The 21,041-nt window shown below is 41.7% G+C and overlaps 1 protein-coding gene across 4 annotated transcripts in view; it reads right to left on the reverse strand.

Annotated features, from left to right (window-relative positions):
* LOC105829305 (calmodulin) overlaps positions 1–21,041 on the reverse strand; it is a 66,873-nt gene that overhangs the window by 13,989 nt on the left and 31,843 nt on the right. For all 4 annotated transcript variants that reach the window (XM_012668039.3, XM_012668038.3, XM_028190147.2 and 1 more), the window contains exon 4: positions 6,369–6,487. In XM_012668039.3, coding sequence (XP_012523493.1) covers positions 6,369–6,487 — 119 coding nt within the window. The remainder of the gene's footprint in view (positions 1–6,368; positions 6,488–21,041) is intronic.

Genomic DNA, 21,041 nt, shown 5'->3' on the forward strand with positions numbered 1-21,041 from the left:
TGTTCTTAAGTAAACGTTATCTTTGCGTAACTGGATTTGAAAAAATAAATGTAAAATTAGAGGGTTACGAGCAATACAAATAATTAGATTACTTCATCGCGGGCCCCAAAGTGAGTTATAATAGTATTTTGGGAAAGCTACTTTTCCCAGAGTATACGCGTATTAAACACACGCAAGAATTAGCCAATCTTTCTAATCCCATTTTCTCGCGGTAATCGCACAATATGGGATAAAGCATTCGCACGGTGGATGAAAGCTCTTTCACGTGAAAGAATTAAGTATCGAGCGGAAGTGGAAAGAGCGTTCGAAGGACGAGGCAAGAAATGAGGAAAAGAAAGGAAATACAGTGGTGGAATACGAGTTTCGTCGAACCGGCGAAAACGAGGGCGAGTGAGTCGAACGCGAATCTTCGACAGGGGTGCGTTTTCGAATCCCGGAATTCGTTTCGCGAGAATATCAGTCGAGATGAGCGCGTCGGCGCAACCTCCCTCGTTGAGGCAGAGGGTGAGGGGCGGAGGAGGATGATAAGACGGAAAAATGTGACCGGGTTGACGAATGGGAACGATGAATGGGACACGAAATGCCCGGACGACAATTCGTCGGACAAAACGCCATCCTTCGAAAGCGACGTACATGTTCCGGTGAAGAATAACGACCAAAGAGAGGATGGGGGGGGCGGGAGTGGGGATAAGTGACTCTAGGAGAGGACGTTGCCGGAAACGAGACGTGTTACGAATGTTTAGGATCGGCGGCTTCCAGGTTTAATGGACGACCGCCGTTCTTACGCGAACTTTCAGCGTACTCGGCGTACTGCCTTGTTACTTGCTGCTGAGAAGCTCGAGGGATGTATTCGCGAAGGAAACTGCAAAGCGAATTGCAGCTCGAAACGAAGTGCGCGTTAAAAGGAGACGAGCTCCGAGAGGGAAATTGGCGCGGCACGATTTTACTCCATGCGTATTGAGTTACATACAGCGTTACACACAGCGTCGTTTCTGTTTGAACTGTTCGAAGAAATGAGAAGGGATGCGGTTTGCGCTCGTTCCACCCTTTTCTTTCTTTCTCCTAAGGGAGCATCGCCTTAAGGCAAATACCAGAATGGACGAAATTAGTCGAAAGTGGATTAATCAAGTCGTCCCGTCTACCACTATATTTACTTATTCAAGTCAACACAGTTTGACCTGTTCACTCCCTTCGTCGCAACTCGACTCGGTGAACTGACAGCTGACCATAATTGACATCACAGAATATTTAAGTTAGAATACAGGTTAGGCAAACAGAAAACAATCGGTTAAGGGGAGCATAATACACTTAAACGAGATCTAAATTTTGTGAATTTTTTATCGAAAAACGAAAAAAGGTAAAAGGGTCGTGCTTATTTCATTGTAAAGATTATAATTTTCTCTATTTTAAATTTAAATTTAATTATAAAATTATAATAAAACACCATTAATATTTGAATCATATATTTAAATACGCATGATCACTAGATTTTAAAGACGGCTCGATAAAACTTTACATGCTTTTTCCAGATACTAAAAACTAGTGTTTGACATAGAATTTTTTTATCATTTTATGTTTAGTTTTTTTTGTAACTGAAAAATGAAAAAAACTTTATAGTGAAAAATCGCTATATTGACTTTAGTCCAGTCAGCTGTTTATTTGAACGTAATTTGAAAAACGAATACGTCAAGCACTAGATGTGCATTCCAATTCTACAAAGTTTGTGCCATTTTTCTTTCTGATGAATTTTTCAGCAGTGGTCGTAAACGTTGTTTTTGAAAAGCATGATGTAGATCAAAAACTTAAATAATAATGCTATTTTGTATTATTTTTAAATAAAATTTAAATATCAAGTAGAGAAAGGTATGATCTTTATAATGAAATAAGCACAACTTTTTTATCCCTTTTCGTTTTTTACACAAAAAATTCACAAAGTTAGGTTTCGTTTTGACCCACCGTCTGTCTCAGCTCAAGCTGAGACAGTTCTACAATCTTTCGACATATATTCGGAATAAGAGCAATTACACGATGTAATTGGGTCGCTACGTGAGATTGTCAGTCAACGTTTAAGCCCGTGCTAACTCACGATGACCCGACATTAAACATCATGAGTCGTGAAATTGCGCGAAGTCTATATATACTTTGGCTGTGTGGGTTGCGAATTTCCTCGGCACTACACGCACCGTTTTATACGTGGCTTTAAATGCGTAAATCGAGTTATCGCGCGCTCGACGTTTGATCCAATGAGACATGTAAATTTTTATTTCACTTCCATGTAATTTATATAGTGCAATACTTATTCATCGGGTAAATTAAATTACACTTCTCTCGATAACGCATTACCGTGATTACCTGATAAATTTAATCGGATATGACTTCAATTAAATATTATCCGTGGAAATAAAATCTCCTGGCTTCTCGCTGTAGATCGTATTGTAACTTTATCCGAGTATCACGGCGCGAAACTCATTTGTTTTCGAAAAGGATATCGCTTTCAGGTGCAGCGATATGACTTTTTAATCGAGATAAGGGAAATGTCAGTGGGTTCCCCCCCCAAAAAAGCGGCGTAAGCGCACTGGTTTGATCTACCCAGCGGTGATTGCATCACGAGCAGCAAAGTAGGACAAAAGTTTTCTATTTCATTTTTTTCCCTTCTCTTCCTCCTTCCTCTTCCTTTTCTTTATTTGCGCGTAGGCGGAAACTGCCGAGTCGTAAGGAAGGTATGCGAGAGAACGTAACGACCGAGGAAGAATCCAAAGTAAATCCCGCGAAACCGCGTCCTCCATTTCCAGAGTGACTCCGTGTAGAATCCTCATTTCGTTTGCAGCGGGAATTTCGACGGCAACAATAACCGGGGTCAGCGGACTCCGGCACCTCGATCTTAATAAGCCTCCTGGGATTTAGCGACTTTAATGGAACTGTTATAATCGGTCCCGCTCGAAAGGGGACTCGGGCGAATCAGATTGTTTTATCGTCATAACTCTCGGCCGCCGTTCAAGGAGAGGACGTTTCCTGTCGAAAACGTCTCGAGGCGTACACATTGAAACCGCGATATGTTCAATTGGAAAATATCGCGGAAACGCTTTTGGAATCTACTCACGTAAAATGAAACGTGAAATCTTGGATGTGTTCAACCGAAAAATCTGAGGAGAACTTTAAGGTAGATTGAAACATAAAAATCCCGAATGTATTCGAGTAGAACAAAAAAAGAAAGAAAAAAAAGAAGCATTTCTTTTGCGAGGTAAGAATTCCACATATTACGCTCGCGCTTGTTACACAATTTACGACGCTGTTCGTCGTCTTTCCGATTCCCTGATTCGGTTGGCACGTCGAAACAAGCTTGGCACAGAGGTCAGCGAGCAAGCAAGAGAGCGAAAGAAAGAGAGAGCAAGATAGATAGATAGATAGATAGATAGATAGAGAGAGAGAGAGAAATTACATTCTGGAATCAAGTGTCGCATGTCCGTCGCGAGTGAATAGGTCTTGGCTGTGACTAGCAACCGGCCGACCGATCTGGCAAGGTGGTCCGAACAAATGCCGACGTATTTCTAAGAGAGAGAGATCTTGTACAACCCGGACGTAGAGAGCCGCGCGAAGTCGGGCGCTCCGTGTTTCCCCGCGTTACCCTTTTAACCTCCTTCTCTTCCCGACTTTCAGGGCAAGAATCCGTTTTCGCGTAGTCTCTCCTCACAAGTCTATCTCGCGCCGTACTTTTCTTTCGCGGATTTATTACCTTCATTCGAGAAGTTTCTGAAACTTTCCGACAACTTCCGGCCGCGTCTTCGGGCGCCTATTTCTCTCGTGGGACCGCTTACACCGCGCGCTCCGGGTTAAATTATCCCACAGCTCCCTTAAAAAAGAGGATAGCGAGAGCTCGTGTGTATTTAAACGCGAATCGCGACCGCTAATCCCCCGCAAGACTCTGCAGGTGCATTGACGCATTCTTCCCGCGACGCAATAATCTAGAAAGTCGTGTCGCATTAAACGGAGTATTTCGCGCTCTGATCCCGATTTATCCTTTAGTGTGACATAAAGGCACGCGTATACGAGGGGCGGATGCATTATTCATACAAGAATACCTTCGCCGACAACAAGCAAGAAAACGCTAACGCTTCGTGATCCTTTTATCTCCCGGCGTTTCGCACCCATAAAATCAGCGTATAATCCCAATATATGTCCTCATATAGCGCTCCAATATTACCCAGATTCTCGATTAAGCGGACAGCGCAGCTATCAATCCTAATTTTTCATCAATATTTCACGCGCAGCTCCCCGAATAAATGAAGATATTAATGTCTTGCCTCTGCACAGTATTAGTTAAAAGTTATAGAAATTTAAAAATTACAAACTTCCTGCAAAAAAATTTGGCAATAAATATCCGAATTTTAATTGTGAAACCAGCTGCGAAGAAGAAAACAATAAAATGTTTGGCCTGTAATGCATAGTTTATGCAACGAAAATGACTCTACTCTGGTTGTTAAGGAAATAACTTTTCAACTGAACTTCTACCTGGAGCAAGTAAATTCAATTAAAGTTTTGTACAAATATTACAGTTTTATTAATATAAAAAACTTTGTTTTAATTCGACTTAATTTGGTTTAACAAGAAACAACCTTGAAACTAAGAAAATTATGTTCACCGGATCAAACATAATAATAGAACAATCTGTGAGATTTTCAAATTTTTGATACTAATTTTTTATTTTCGTGACGTACGTATCCTTAATCTCTTTTATTTGCTTTTTGAATAAACCCAAGAATACATGCCATAGCGGAAATTAAAGGAAAAGAATAAATCAAGGAATTCTCCGTCTTTTCACACTTTTTCCCCCGCAATAGGCGAAATTCCTGACAATAATCGTAGAGCAATTTCCGATCGAAGCAGCAAGAATATGTATGAGATTTTTACTCAAGATTCATTCATCGAACCGATTAATTCACAACGAATGCATAGACATGTATTTACACGTATTTCATGCCGTACCTACGATCTTGGAGTAACAGGTAAAGGACTTTCTCGATTCTGCGTACCCTCACATCGTATATCACGTTAAATAATCGCATTATACATACGCGCGTACCCGCGCGGGTATTACGGCCGATGTCGTCGAGTTCTATACATTTTTCGCATTCACGGTAAACGTGTCGGAAATTTCGATGAGGGGCGAGCAGTAGCGCGCGTCCTTATCGAAATTTATTTTATTACAAAAAGGATCGGAATTTATTTTATTACAGAAAGATCGAGGATTGCACTCTCTCTCTCTCTCTCTCTCTCTCTCTTTCCGCGTGAGCCTCATTGAGCTTGAGGCTTCAGGTATCCCGATCCCCTTATTTCATGCAATTCCCACGAATCAAATTTCTCGTATAAACTCAGATTCACCAGATTTATTTATTTATTTGGTTATTACTTATTTATTATTCGCAACCCCGGGCATATTGCGCAATCTATATGCAAGAAATAACAGGATATTACATCTGGCGCTGCCGCAGTGCGGAAGGTAAAACGAAGTATCGACAACGAGGAAGTCGCGTGTAAGAACGTGGTACTTGTATAACTTGAAAATACAATCGAGTGCGAGTCGCAAATCTGAATATCTCTCGAACCGTTGGGAATAATTTAAGGAATTTATGATGCGCGCGACGGTTTGTCGCACCGACGCGACGCGACGCGACACAGGCCGCAGCTAATTTGGAAGATTATGCGAATATCTTAATCCGGTGGTTCCGACATTTTCGCCAGTGGTGAAAAAGGCTCGGGGTCCTCTCAAAACTCTCGGTAAAGTAAAGATTAAGAGATGCGTATTTGACAATCGAAACGGATTAAATCTCCAGCTTAAACGCGAAACGTGCACCCGGGCGCGTGCAGCGGGAAACTTATTAATACGATGCATAAAATATGCATGGAACACTCGGGTATTCATAGCGCGCATGTCGCGGTCATTACGAACTTTTGCGTTTCGTGAACAACGTCGTATCCTAAGGAGCCACGTGAGTGTAGTTTGTAAACTGACTCGCCCTCTTGCTTTAGTCCTTATCCAAAGAAACCGGCTCTATCGGCTCGTTTAAGAACGCCGAGAGCAAATCCTCTCCGCTCGCTTTATTCGAGCCTTTAGGGGGGTAGAAAGTTGGCTGGAGGACGGTCGCGGTAATCCGGCCGAAAATTGCTTGAATCGCACGAGAAATATGGCTACGTACGATATCCGGGTTCGGCGAAGGCGAGCGCTGGAGTTCGATCGGACGATCAAGCGATCCCGCGATCTCCCGCGGGGTGGCGAAGGAGCGAGCGAGCTGTGCCGGTCACGCACCATGATTCAAATGAAGCGCGAGCGCAACAGGAAAGGGGATCACATGTAAATTTATTTCACTCACCCGAAAGGCGTCTCGCAATTCCTGCTCCTCCTGATCCTGATCCGGGGGTGCCGCCGTGCTCGCACCGCCGATGTTGCTGACGATCTCGACGAACTCCTCGAAGCTCACGTTTCCATCGCCTGCGGAGAAAAATGGCAAGACATGGATAAAGACCGGGGGATTCGTGCAATCGCGGGAAATCGCAATGCGCAGCGAGCGGACAATTAAGCTGTCGGATTAAGTTTAATCGCGATGGCGGAATTAAGCGATTTGTCTTGAAGAGAGAGACCTGAAAATAATTATGCGGCAAGTTTTCGTTTCGTTCCAACGAAACTGAATCGGCATCTTATCTTATGGATGTTTTTATGAAAAGATTCTTGAAGACGAATGCAACGATATTGCAGTCGCCACGTCCACACAATAAATGGTAATAATAAAGCCGACAATCCTTTTCATTAAATGCGACTTAATTGCGCATGTAGGATAGAGAAGGACCTAATTGCAGAAAGAAGAAAGTCTCCTTGTCATTTAAATGCAGGGTCATGCAGTTCCTGAGCTCTCAGAGGAGCTGGAACAAGGAAGGGCCTGATTAAAGAAATTAATTTATTCTTGATCTAGACATTGGATTTATCTTTTAATTTCTTTCAGTTCTTTCTCAGCAAACCAAGCAGTTCAATAAAATACATAACTGATCATTGTGTAGCTTTTTATTGGAAGGGCAAGGCTCTTCTTCATTCTCTCTCATATTAATCCTTGTTCACATACACTATCTTATGCATGGAGAAAATTTTATAATAAAAATTACCATGTACGGTAGTATGGACTATAAAAAGAAATTTCAGAGAATTATATGTATAAATACTATGGTAATTTGATGAAAGACATAGTAAAAATTTTCATAATTCCTTCCTTGGTCCGCGCTTATTATTTACCATAGTAATTCTTACTATAAAATTTTCTGCGTGTAGTCTTTAGGAATTAATATATACAATAAAAAGTTCTAAAAAAGTAAAAAATAAAACATTTTCACGAAAAAGGCATCTTACATTAAAAGATGAAATCATCAAGCTACCAGAGAAGAAAGAACTTTTCTAAATAAAATATTCATAAGAAAATAAAATCTTTTCTTGAGTCAGAGATAGATCCCAACGCAGAACAATAGTTAAATTTTCACAAAAAAGAGATCTTACATTAAAAGATGAAATCATCAAAGAAGAATTTTTCTAAATAAAATATGAATAAGAAAATAAAATCTTTCCTGAGTCACAGGTAGATCTTAACAGAGAACAATAGTCAAATGTAGGCATCGGGCTGCGTTAGCGAGCAGTCTGGCACAGTCTACGTCGTTTCGAAAACGCGAGAAATCTTCCCCGCATTCCGGTAAAGCGGTTCCGCGACGCAAAAGCTTTCCGGCCTCTTAAGCGGTCGCGGAACCCCTTTATCGCGCTATACGCGTCATAATAAGAGGGAAGTACACGGCAATATCCGCACAAAGGCGCGAGGGTGAGCGGGGGAAGGTGAGCGTGGAAGCGAAACGACTTTGTGTACCTCGCGATCCAGAGTAATGTCCTTGCACACGCGGAGTTTCCCACCGCGAGGGAAAAAGAAAAACCGCGGCATCTTTCGCGTCACTCTTAAGGTGAGTTTTTAGCCGAGCTGATTCTCAGCCGCCCCGCGCTCTGCCTCGTGCGAACGCTTAATTACGATTTCTCGCGCATTCAGCGCTTCCCATTAATTCACCGGCTCGCCCTCAGGAACAGGACCGTCGTAATTCTTTCATTTACAATGTCGAGCTAATGAATATTAAAACTGTCACCTTATCATAATCTTGTATCCTTAGAAATAAATTAGTGTATTGACATTAATGTCGAAGCATTGGGCCATACAAGTAATGAGGATGTGAGTTCTTTCTTGGTAGAAAGTGGGAAATAATCTTACACCTATAAAAACAATTTTACGTAACGACATTTACATTAACATAGTATCGAAATGGTAGGCCGTACAAATAAAAATGAAACCGGCGCTTTCTTGGCGGAAAGCGGAAAATAGAGTAAAAACCACAATCTTTACAATTTGTGACTGCGAAAGATTTTTTGCCTCTGCATCAGGAGCAGATATTATCGACGTAAAGACAGGTATTTTATTTACGAGTGTACGAAATCTCGATATACAAATCTAATCCATCCAAATGTAGTACGCTTCATTCATATCTTTCCAAATTTACATTTTTTGGTAATTTTTTACAAGCACTTAAAATAAAAAACGGGACAAGAGCGTTCGCGTGCAGATGTGCTTTTGCTCCCTCGTTTCACCCAGTGTTTTCCGCGTTCCGCTACATTAACGACGGCGGGCGAGACAAAAATCCGCGAAGCTCGTGAACAAGTAATCGAGAAGTGCAACGTGTATCGATCGCTGCGCAGCGAGAAATCGAGAGGATCGGGTTGACGCACGGTAATATCTCGAGGAAATAAATCGCAATCGAACGCGGGACAAACGTTTATCGGGAAATCGAGGGCCCGTGGCTGGAGGATCCGCTCGACTCTAATTTGCATAATTCGACCACCGCCTAAATAAACGCGGTGTTGCTCGCGCGACGAACACAGTTTACAATCACATTTCGCATCCGTCAGCCCCAAACGAGCTAATTCCCGCGCAGCTGCAGACAGTTCCGCGGCTGGACCCGCAGCATGGCGATGAAGTCACGTATTATACAACACGTAATTACAATTTCTACGTTGTGTCAGCGTCGTTTAACCGCGAGGAAGATCGAAATTTTGACTTTAGCGAAGCGCTATTGAGGAACAAACATTACCATTTTGTTATGTTGTTACACACTTTACGTTATGACGTAATTTTGACAAATTAATATGCTCGGTGTTGTTTAAAGGGAAAGAGAAGGAAGCGCTTTTATTTAACTGGAATGTATATACTTTTTCATCTCGCGAGTTGGCATTGATGTAAATAGCACCTTTTTTCACAACTAAAATTTTCATGCAAGATGAAATGCGGTTAATCCATTAATGTTCAGAGAGAGAGGGAGAGAAAATAACGGCTAGGTAATGGTGCTATTTTTGGTGAACTTTAATAAGTTAACGAATTTTACCGAGTCACTTTTTGTCACGTCGCCACACGGAACTCTGCAATTTCTGCTTAAAATTTAATTGCGAAATCTCCTCGCCACGGCAAACAAAAGATTCAGGAAAGCATCCAATGTTAAAACGTTCAAATAAAAGACCGCACGAAATTTGAAATTAAGCGTTTACAGTATTGTATTAAGTGCGTCCATATCGAAAATTCCAGATACCTTTGCGTCTTTCTTCCGTTCTGAATTTCTGCTCCGTAGTTCTAGCAAAGTTAGGCGCTACCGGGTTCTATCCTGTGTTACGGTCGATAAGTTCTTATCAGGCTTCTCAGACGTGTACAATAACGTTTGATTCAAGGGAAAGTATAAGATGCAGCGTAAACGGCGAAATTTCCATTCTACAAAGACTCGAGTGGAGAACCGTATTCTGTTTATTCGCACAATGGAACTCACTGGTTGCGCTTAATTTATGATAACTGCGATATAAAAAAAAGATCTCTCGGGCGACTAAACCCCTCTCGTTCTCCAACTATCCGTTTATTGTACGTTTGCGCGTTCCTGATTTTTATCCATCCCAGATGGCTCTGTCCCAGAGACTGTTTTATTTCCGGGACGGAGAAAAACGCGACGTGGATATTACCCATCAATCTTCTCTCTGTACAGCGGAATCTGTTATTTATTGACATATTTCTGGACGGGCTTAACTTTTTTAAATCTTCCTTACATCCGCGTACGATTCTGACAAGAGGAGAACGCGCGCGTGCTCGCTCTTATTCCCCCGAAGATGTGGCATACGGAAAATGTGTTCGGAAGCGAGGAAAATGTGCGCGTGCATCGGACAGCCTCTTTTCTCTCGCGACGAAATCTAACGATATAAAATCCACGATCGGAAGCGATCGCGCGTCTCGACGCGTGCCTTTTATCGAAACCGTCGGGATATAGGAAAACGCGCGCGCGCGCGCGCGTCTTTAAAATCCGAGTCCTCATTTGCAGCACGTCGCCCCAGCCTCAGGACTTTCCACTGCAGCCGACGTCGCAGGCTAAGCGCCAGCCTAAGCGGATTTTAGCCGGATAACCGTCGGTGTAAACGGGATTTAGACGGCGATAATGCCGCGAGGAAGGGGAAGCACCCTCGAATGCAGTGACTTGGGGATTTCGTGGCACGTGTATTGACACACACACGCGCGCGCGCGCGCGCGTACGCACACACGCACATATTGACTTTTGCAGCAAGTTGCCGTGCATGCAGCGGCACGCACGCGGCACCTGCGCGTGCAAAAAGCGCCCGGCGTTCAGTGCCCGCGGGTCCAGCGGCGGTTTCCGCGCGCGCGATATCTCGCATGGATGGCTGGGCGTGTAAACGCGGGGCTATGCGATAACGATACGTGCTCATTCCCGCGAGGAATGAGAGCATAAAGTGCCGGGCTCTACAACGTGTCGGCAAGCGTATAAGGAAAAAGTATAAAAGTATAACGTTACGGCGCGCTTGCAAATTCGCCGGCAATAACATCCCGCCGGCACCTGGAGCGAACCGAAGTACGTATTCGTGTACTTTGGATGCTCAGTGACAGCGTTTACGATGTGCGTCGAATCACCTGACTGTTTCGCGTACGTGACTATTCGGCTTTCCCGTTTTCTTCTTTTTTTTTTTACGGCTTTTCACGTCGTTTTATTTATGCTAAGTAAGATGACATCTTCATTTGCGTAACAAAACGAAGGTTCCCAGAAAACATTGTAATGTCCTGCAGTCAACTAGGATTTTTAAGATTTCGAATATAATTGTTGTTAAATTAATAGACAAAAGAGCTACATGCTTGTACATGTGTCCATTGACAGTGTATGATGTTTGATAATTTTAAAAAATGCACAGACCGACCAATATCGACATATCTCATTTCTTAAACAAAAACTGAAAATGAAACTTTGAAAAACGCGTCTCTGGAAAAATTTTATTTCATTTTAATTAAGTCGTGCCACTAAATTATAAAAAATGCTAAAGTGCTAGATCTCAATTAACAGCAAATATTTTCTAAATTGTGTGATACGTCCAGGTGTCTTGAAAGAAAACGTCTTTTCTTAAGTATGCAAGTTATCATTTAAGTTTAACTCTGATTGTGAGTAAATATTGAGAATTCAACGTGTAAATTGCGTTAAGTTTCTTGGTCTAAGTGGAGCAGCATTAAAAAAAAAATCATCATTAGAATCTAACAGATCTTTAAGAGAGCAATCTTAATTACGCCACTTTACCCGCGGCAACTTTATCTTTCAAATATCGCTATTAATTAAAGCAACGTCTTGCCGCGGAAAGTTTGAAAGATCCCGTAATTAGATCTCCCAATGTTACATTAGCAGTGTACTTTGGACTATCAGAAGCTAAGACTACGATTACCTAAAGTCCCGAAGCGTAGGAGAGAATGGGAGGGGGGAGGGAGGGGGGGGAAGGGAAGGCGGGCGATTTAATCGGGAGATTAGTCTGTCCACACGGAGAATCTCGCGTAGAATTAATCAATATGCGATTACGATCATCGATCTGTCCTACATAATTCCCCGGTCCCCATTCCCCAGGTAACCCGTGAACGGACCGTGCCGGAACGGCGCGTGTAAATGCCGTCGTGCACGGCAGTCACACTGCTACGTAACATCGTGTGCAAGCGTTACACAGGCGGACACGGGGGGAGGAAGGGGCGACCCCGTGTGCAGTCCCCGGAGAGGGGAGGAGGGGGAGGCATTTTGTGATAGCGTGGATTCGTCGCGTGTATTATACCATGTATTACATGCCCCACGTACGTACGTATGCGCGGGCATACAAATTGACTGCGTGTTACGATACGGGCCGACCGGGATTCCCGATGAAATTCCATCAGGCGGGGAGGGGTCGCGAGATCGAGAGGAGATACGGGAGATCGCAATGCCTCTCGCTCTATCGCCGGGCGCAATCGCGCGTCGCCTTGGAGGAGCCTAGGAGGACGGATCAATCGACGCGCGCGCGCGACCCGATAAGAAGCCCCGCGGTGTTGGCATATTACGAATGTCACGGCCGCATAGTAGTTAACCCGGCGTATTGCCGAAAATGTCTGGTTTTTCTCTCTCGTCCCACTTCTCGTCCACCTCCCCCCTTCGCCGGACGTTGCACAAAGCGCCGATTGGCTTCGTTTCGCGTTCGCGCGCGCGTTTACATCTATTGCGTTTTTCCTTTGCTTTTTTCCTCTTTTCCTCAATTTTTCTCTCTTCCCCCCCCCCCTCCCTTGTCGATCCGCTCAGTCGTTAAAATTCTCATTAAACGCGCGTGGATATGCGCGGCGATCGTTCCTCGTTTAGACGCGGCTGTCTCTCTCAGACAAGAGCCTGTCCTAACAGAGAGGGAACGAGAGAGAAAGAGAGAGAGACAAGTTACATAACCAGTTATGTATTTCTCGTGATGGAAATAAATTCCAACTTTCTTAAAAAAAAGAAAAAAAAAGAAAAAGAAAAAGACGACGATATTTCACGGAGCTCTTCGCGCGACGTGGTAGATTTAATGATTAAGCGATCGACAGCCGTTCGCGAAATGAGAAATGATAAACGCGCCGTTCCTTGAGGGACCCGCGTTCTCCTCGCGTACACCCGGGTGACTTCTCGATTTCCCCGGCGCGGCGGCTGTCACGGCGGATTTGTGGGACACTTCGTTTCGTTTGTTAAGTGTCGCCGGTAGCCGGCACGAAAACCACTTTCCGAGACGAGAATTTAATTCTGGCGCGGACAGAACGCGCTCGAGGATATGAATCAGCACGAGCCACTGAACCCCCGCATATGAAGGACTCGTGTTGTGGTCGGGCGCGGTTTCCTCGCCCTTTGTTCTCCGACGATTTCAAATATCGTCGGCGCGCTAAATTGTAAACAGCCGATATCCATCCGATAACTCGTCGGCAATCGAGCGGTCGTCTCTCTTCAATTCCGTCACGTTGATCTCGTCCTTCTGAGACGCGCGAAATGAGAGAAAAATGGAGAGCTCGGGGGAAGCGAGAAAGAAAAAGAGAAACGGAGGGGAGGGGGGGAGTGAGAGGAAAAAAAACGAAGCGGCAAAACAACAATATACGAGGTAATCTAGATTGCGGATACGTCGAGAGACGACCGATGGAAACGTAGGCGATTCGCGAAAAGCGGACGGTATTTGCGGAACGTTATTACTTTCTGCCGAATAGGAGATCCATCGCGTCGAACAGATCGATCGGTGTATCGCGATATAGCTTTGACCCTCCCCTCCACCCCCTCCCCTCGTAACAATGATACATACTCACGGAGAATTAAATCGCGAAATAAAAGCGATAGGAAGACGGAAGCGCGCGGAAGCCGACCGGACGGATGGTTGCAAACCCGTTGGAAATCTGATCTATACACACAAAACATTTTTGAAACAGCGGTTTTCTGAAAATAAAACTATAGGGGAAACTATAGGGAAAAATGGAGCAGTATCGGTCAGTTACAACTGCGGAAAAATGAAAACTGCTGCCCTCGATAATTGCGACTTATATTCATACAGCACAGCTTGTAGAAGAGGGAAAAGATCGACAGGTAGTCTAGATCGTATTTTCTAATATGTCATGTAAAGATAAACAGAGTTATTTGTATATAACAATTAGGAGAAACTCGGGATCGAGCGCGATTGAGTTAAAAAAATAAAAAAAAGAGTAGCGAGATGATACATGTATAATACAATTGTTCCCGCAACGTGCATAAATACGAGGAACGTAAAATTATCTTCTAGCCTACGCCTTGCTTAATATTATGAACGTAAAATTGAATTGATATCGAGTTACGTGGCGCTATTATTTTATCGCAAAGTTGATTGCGATACGCACTGTTTAATTAATGAAGTTTGAACTCTCTGAAAACAGGATCCTCTTTTCGGTCCTGTTTACTCCCTCGAGGGGTTAAAAATATCTGTATTTTTTTTTTCGAAATTCAGTTTAATTAATACGCAGCAATTTTTTTCTATTAGTTCAATTGACATGTCTCTCCGGAGGGGGAAAAAATATATATTATTTCTCGGATGAGTGTCGGATAAATGTCGCTCGTCGCGCCCGTATCGCCGGCATCATCCGAATTGACCAGTACACGTGTCGAGGGGAAACGGCTTTAACTTATTCACCACGGCGGTACGCGCCCAACCGCTATAAATCTCCAAAGTGACGTAATAGTTGCGATCGCCGGTAACTTCCGCCGCGAACTGCGCGTCTCGCGCGCACGTGACGTTATTCATAAAGTGATTTTATCGGTGGAATTCGGCCCAACAAGGAAAGTCCGAGAAGCCAAAGCGAGGATGAATCCGTGGCATTTGATTATGCGAATTTCACGCGCGCGCGCGCGCGCGATAGCACGATAATTTACGACAACGCGGCCGCAAATGCGCGCGTGGGAGAAGCCGTAATGCGATCGGGGCGACATGAATCTTTGAGAGGATCCCCGAGAGCCACCCCCCGCCTCCTCCCTTTCCCGCCGCGAGTACGTGCCGGAACTTCTTGAGAACTTTCGCTTTTGCCGCAGTGGAACGACGTCAAATGCTTCCGCTTACCGCGGCGTACGGGGCGGAGATTCTGAGAAACCAGTTTGCTCACGAGGCTCATTCATGGGAGATAAGAGGGCCGGCGACCTTCCCGACCTTGCCGGGGTGAATCAATCCGGCGATTCTTCCGATCTCGCAGATTGATTAATTGCTCCGTCGTAGCAAACGAATGGCGGTTGTACAAGGTACGCACTTCGATCTTTCGCGAGGTATCGGGTGTACCTGTTAGTCATTTGGTACCGTTTCCCCAAACCTGCACCTAAAAGGTTTGCCTCATGCATACCTCCCATCTTAGGATATTTCTTAATGTTTTAGTGCTTCAGCATCGACAAGAGTGCTTCAATTTTCAATAATTACGCAGGCAACTCGAGTACTCGCGATTTTATTGGCTTTATGAAGATTCTATTTTATACTTGATGTAAAATATAATTTGTTTTACCTTATCATAATTTGTTTCAATTTGTTGATCGTTTATATATTCAACTGAAGGATGACTTGGCTTCATGATATCAGCTAAAAGTTATCGAAATTTAAAAACTGTACGCTTATTAGATTTTTTCTTGTTTAAAAACGGGAAATATTGGTCATAAATAAATTTTGGTTTTGACACTAGCTCCAAAGAAGAAAACAATGTGTAACTTTTAAAGTGTTTACTAAAAGTGTTTACTGAAATTTTGAAAAAATTTCTTAAAAATTCTTAGATTTTACTCGGGATACTCGAATCTCACCTAAAATTTCATTCAAAAGTTTAGTTAAGATTCGAGTATTTTTTACTGCACCTTTAAAGTAAATTTGTTTTATTATATCTTTTTAATATTCCTTAGTTAGACAGTCGCAAAGAAAAGTTAGTCTTGAGTTTTATTAAATATTAAATTTGTAAAAGTACTTAAAAAGTAATATGATGGCACAATCGGTATAATACCAAAAATCCCCAGAATTCGGAAAATTTAACACACAACACCAATTTAAAACTGTTTGTCGATAACTTTTTGAATAAAAACTCGTAAGTGACTTGAAAGTATATGTAGATGTGTATGCCACATTTATTACTAATCGATTTCATTATCAAGAAAAGTGAACAAAAAAATTTTTCAGAGAAAAGAGATAGAATTTAAATTTAAAAGTAAAATTCTAAAAATTTTCCCGAGTATTAGTAAAATTTAATAAAAATCCAAGAATTTTCAAAGATAAAAAAATGAACCTAAATTCCAGGTTTTCCAGTTTTTTCTGGTTTTCTCCGATGATAAAAATACTTTGAAGAAAAATGGATCTAAGAGAACTTGCGCACGAATATTCATTAGAGTTAAATTAGTGTGTATAAAAAATTATATATAATTTGTAACGTTCCTTTTTCTTATCACCAATTCGCAAATAAATACTACAAAAGGCGATTATAAAATTCGCAAGATTCTTTATAAAAATCAAGAGCAAACAATAAGTTAAATAATTTAAATAAGAGACTTACGTCCAAATTTTACACACAAACAACGTAATAGAATCTATGCAATTTTAAAATGTTTGATTATATTTTAAGATGTGATATAACCTTAACATATTTTTCATGAACATGTAATATCGGTCTTTTTAACGCAGCGTACGGATATGCAATATATTCATATGTTTTCGCACAGTCTAATCCGGCTTTGCCGGATTAAACTGATGCGATTTCATCGAGTCGCTCTTTAAATAATGCGAGCGGAGAGGACCTCATGTCAAAGCTGTGTCGCGACTGTCACATAGTCCTGTTCAATAAAGAGCTAATTCCAGCCTAATTAAACGCTGCGAGCCGCCTCTGGCCGTTGTACTTAATACGGGGGACTCGTGTCATCAATGTGCGCATACGTGGCATAGCACTTAGACGTAGATACTAATTAACGGGACGGAGAGGCTCTCAGAGAGAGACTTCGTTTTGATGCATATTCAAACCACTACTAACGTGATCGCATAGTCGAACGAGGTAGAAACATCAACCTGAAACGTACATATGCACTCGCTGAGAGTACACCATTCTCTCTCTCTCTCGTATTCACAGGAACAGTGTTGCATCCCGTCGTTAGAAATTGGCTTTGTTCTCATCTGACTCGATTGGTATGCGATGTAACTCTAATTAACAGTTTAAAAACTTCAACTTTGTTATTTTTCCAGGTATCGCAATTACGTGCGTCATTGAGAGGCGAAGAAGCGGCGAGCGAATAAAGAGAAGAGAGAGAAAAATGGTTGCCATAATTTAATTATAATTATAATTTATATAGTCATTTTCGATGTTAACTATATAGCTGTAATTGTTATAACCATGCAAATTAAAGCTATTAGTCGTTATTACTACGTAAATGGTAAGCGAATGTTAAAAAATAATTATATTCATTGTAACTGATTGCATATATTATATAAAAATGGTTATTTTCTTTTTTTCACTATCCACATCTTGATATAGATACTTTTTATTATATTAATATATATTTGAAAGTATAACATAATTTATAGTAAAATTTTGTCATAGTAAACACAAAATTATATTTTATTACAATGTTGACATTACAGCAGTAATAATTAGAAAAATAAAGTGTTCTTAACCATAATTATTTGTATGTTATTACATTATTTGTATACCATACTATTACAGTCACAAATACCAAGCATTCTTCTTTCAGTCAATGTATACATACGTAATAAGTGCTTTTTTACATACATGATAATCTCGCAGGAATATCGAGCAATATTTTAAGACCCCGTTGACGAACGAATTAAAGCTATTATTGAAGCTGTTGTTAAAGCTATTGACAAACTGATCGCATAAAAGAAGCAGCAAATTAATCTCCGAATTACTCGTTCGAAATTTGAATATCGTTTTGTTTCGACGCGGGCGTGAGCCAACGAGAGCCTCGATGTCCACCATGCTCAATAGGGCTCTTTCCTCGTGGGGAAGTTTAGCGAATTAAGCAATAGTCGCTCGCATCGAACCTCATTTGCAAAACAGACGGATCGATTAACGCTCTTCGCGAAATGTTTTTCGGCTGCTCGTACAATAACGCGTAAATTCCTGTCAATGAGTCCTCGGCGAGAACCCGACGTTAACCACGCTAATAGTAACAGTAACAATAATAGTTATATCAGGCTTGATAGCTGCGTAACGATAATGAGCCACTATTAACATAAACGTGACGTACAACGGACTTCTTAAAGTCGCCGTTCACGGGCGACGTTACGTCGAATTTTTCGCGATTGTATCCCGCGGAATGAAATTCCGCAATGGGAAGAAAATTTAGTGATCCAATGTCCCAAAAAATTTAGAAATAATTTTTCAAGTACTTTTGCATTATTTGTAGAGCAGCTACGATTTGCATAGTGGCTGCGATAAATCTCGGAGAAAAAAGCAGAAAAGGTTATATGCAATATAATTTGTTATGCAAATTTAATATTTATAACTAAGCAGATTTTGACGGCATAGCAAAAAAATTATGTCTGAAATTGTAATTGTTAGAATAACTGTATTAATACATTTTCTTCCGTGTTGTTAAAGATACTTTGCCAGGAATGATTGGTCGAATCGACGTCGATGGCATTGATCGATTCGACTAATTATTTTTATCAGGGTATAGTCGCAAGCTAACGATAATTTGTTTATAATCTCCATTATAACAACGCAGTTGCGATGATATAACAAGCTACACTGCTATTCAAAAGTTTCAGCTCAAATTTTTGATAATAATTCGATTTATCATACATAAGAGATGGAATTATATATGGAAAATGGAATTGTTAAATAAAAATCATATTTCTCCTTCAACCGATATACAATACATATTTGTCTACTTGAGAAATTTTTAATAATTTCTGCTTACAATTTTTTAGCAATTTAGCGAATTATTGAATACCTCCATGACCGAAAGTAAAGGAATATTTTATAAGACTATGTTTTATGTGCGAAAAATGGAATTGCTAGCTGCGCTGACAACTTTTGAACGGCATTGTATATTGATGGTGTCAATGCAAACAGTACCTTGTAATCTGCGGGAATGGAATTTTTCGGAACCAAGAAAATGAGAAAACTCTTAAGTCCGCGCGCAATCTATCAGATAGTGCAGCGAAGAGTTCGCAAACTTCCCGCTCAACTTTCCTTTTTCTACCCTTCTTATTTTTCTTAACAACATATTCCACCAGCAACAGCGACTTCCAAACCGTGCGACTTAGATCGAGAACTCATTTCCATAAGAAATGCAGATACGGGGAAGAGTTAATGTACGAAATGAGACTCGCGGTAGGGGAGTAAAAAATGTCATCGGTGAGAGAGTTTGTGTTAAAATTATTGCGAAAAACCATTGCCAACGTCACCGACCGACCGACCGACCACGCGCGCTCGCGTTCCCGTTTTCCGAGGAATCGCGACAAAGTCACGTAAAGTTGGCTGCAGCGAGCGGCGAGCGAGGGGCGGATAATTTCACGCGCGGTTCACACGATTCGCGATCGACGACGACAGTTCGCGAAACCGTATCTGTTCTCGTAACGCTACGCGAAGTACGGCTTCGAGCGACTCAAACGGAAAAGTAATCTCCCTCGGAAATATCCCCTGGAGGAGACCGCTCCGGCGATTATCGAGATTCGCCGTTCGCTTCTTCCTCTGCCGGCCGAGAAATCAGTGGTTCGGCCTCTTCTTTCTACCTTTTTTTTTTTTACGGTCGCAATTTTCGTACAACCGCGGAAATATTTCTCCTCTGTGCCGCGGACCGTTATGTTTAATCCCCTTCTTGCGACAGCTCGGCACATTAACGGAAACCGCGGGCCAAAGGTTGAACTCTGTAAAATCTTAAATCTCTTTCCACGTCGACTTAATCCGCGAAAGTTCGGAGAATTATTACACTTTCGGAGCTTCGGTAAAAAGCGCGGGCGCAAATTCCACCTCGTGCGGATAGCGCCTGTCCTCGCGAAACAATTTACTTCCGCGGCCGCAATTACTTTCGTCCTTTTCAAACACGCGGGGGCTTCGATTTACTCCCGTTTTCCCGCGACGCGCTCTCACGCGGATTTTAATAATCGCTTCGCTTCCCCCCCCCCCCCCACTCGCCGATTCCTTTGTCGCGAGCGCAGAGCGACTGGAAAACGCCAAATTTTCCCCAAAATTCGGGTTTTTCCTCTTTCAGAGTCGACCGCTTTTTATCGCGGGTTTTATCTCATAATTCTTCTGATTACAGGGAAAATGACTGGTAATAGCCAGCCGTTGTAGAGCGGACTAGCAACAGGTACAAGAACTCGCACCATCCGGCGTCAATACGTCGACCCGCTTGCCCGAGTCATCCATAGCGATTTTTCAACGGAAAAAAAAGTATTGATGTATAAAAAAAAAATTCTTTAAAAATATCTTTGAAATGTTACATACTGAAATGAGATTACATAGCGTTATTATAAACAGATAATAACTTGCTTACATGAAGAATTTCGTGTAGTTTGGACAAATATTTTTTTATAAATTCAGAAAAAAAATATCGAGTAGAAAATAACAATATCAATTTAACACTGTCATTATCAAAACAATCATGTATTTGTGCTTGTCAGATGACTATTATAATATTGAAATAAAAATTTTGTATAATGTTTGGCTCAAAAAATTAAGGTTATCAAATTCTTCAAAGAAAATTAAATTATATACACAAGATTATTATTGTTTCATGTATAAGCAATTTCATTTTAATATATAATATTTTGAAAGTACACATATTCTCGAAACAAGAATACTATTTTTCTCCATCATGTCGTTATTTATTACGTTTGCATTGTTGTTGTGTTCTCGCAATTAATTTAAAAAAATCAATAAGGATTACAGTTCGACTATTCGACGCATCACACACTTTGTGAATAAATAATTTCGATTTCTCACATTTGAAATATAGAAATACAGAAACCGATAGACAGCTGAAAGAAGATAGGTGATTTGAGAAATCTATTTCTTCCTATTTCACTCGTCCCTTCCTTATTTCGCCGAATAAGATATGTTTCGCGGCGAAAGGGTATCCTGGTCACAAATACGCCATTGGAAATATTTCAGAACCCGTTGGTTTGCGCCACGTACATAGCA

This window comes from Monomorium pharaonis, chromosome 8 (assembly GCF_013373865.1).
Source record: "Monomorium pharaonis isolate MP-MQ-018 chromosome 8, ASM1337386v2, whole genome shotgun sequence".
Classification (NCBI taxonomy): Eukaryota; Metazoa; Arthropoda; class Insecta; order Hymenoptera; family Formicidae; genus Monomorium; species Monomorium pharaonis.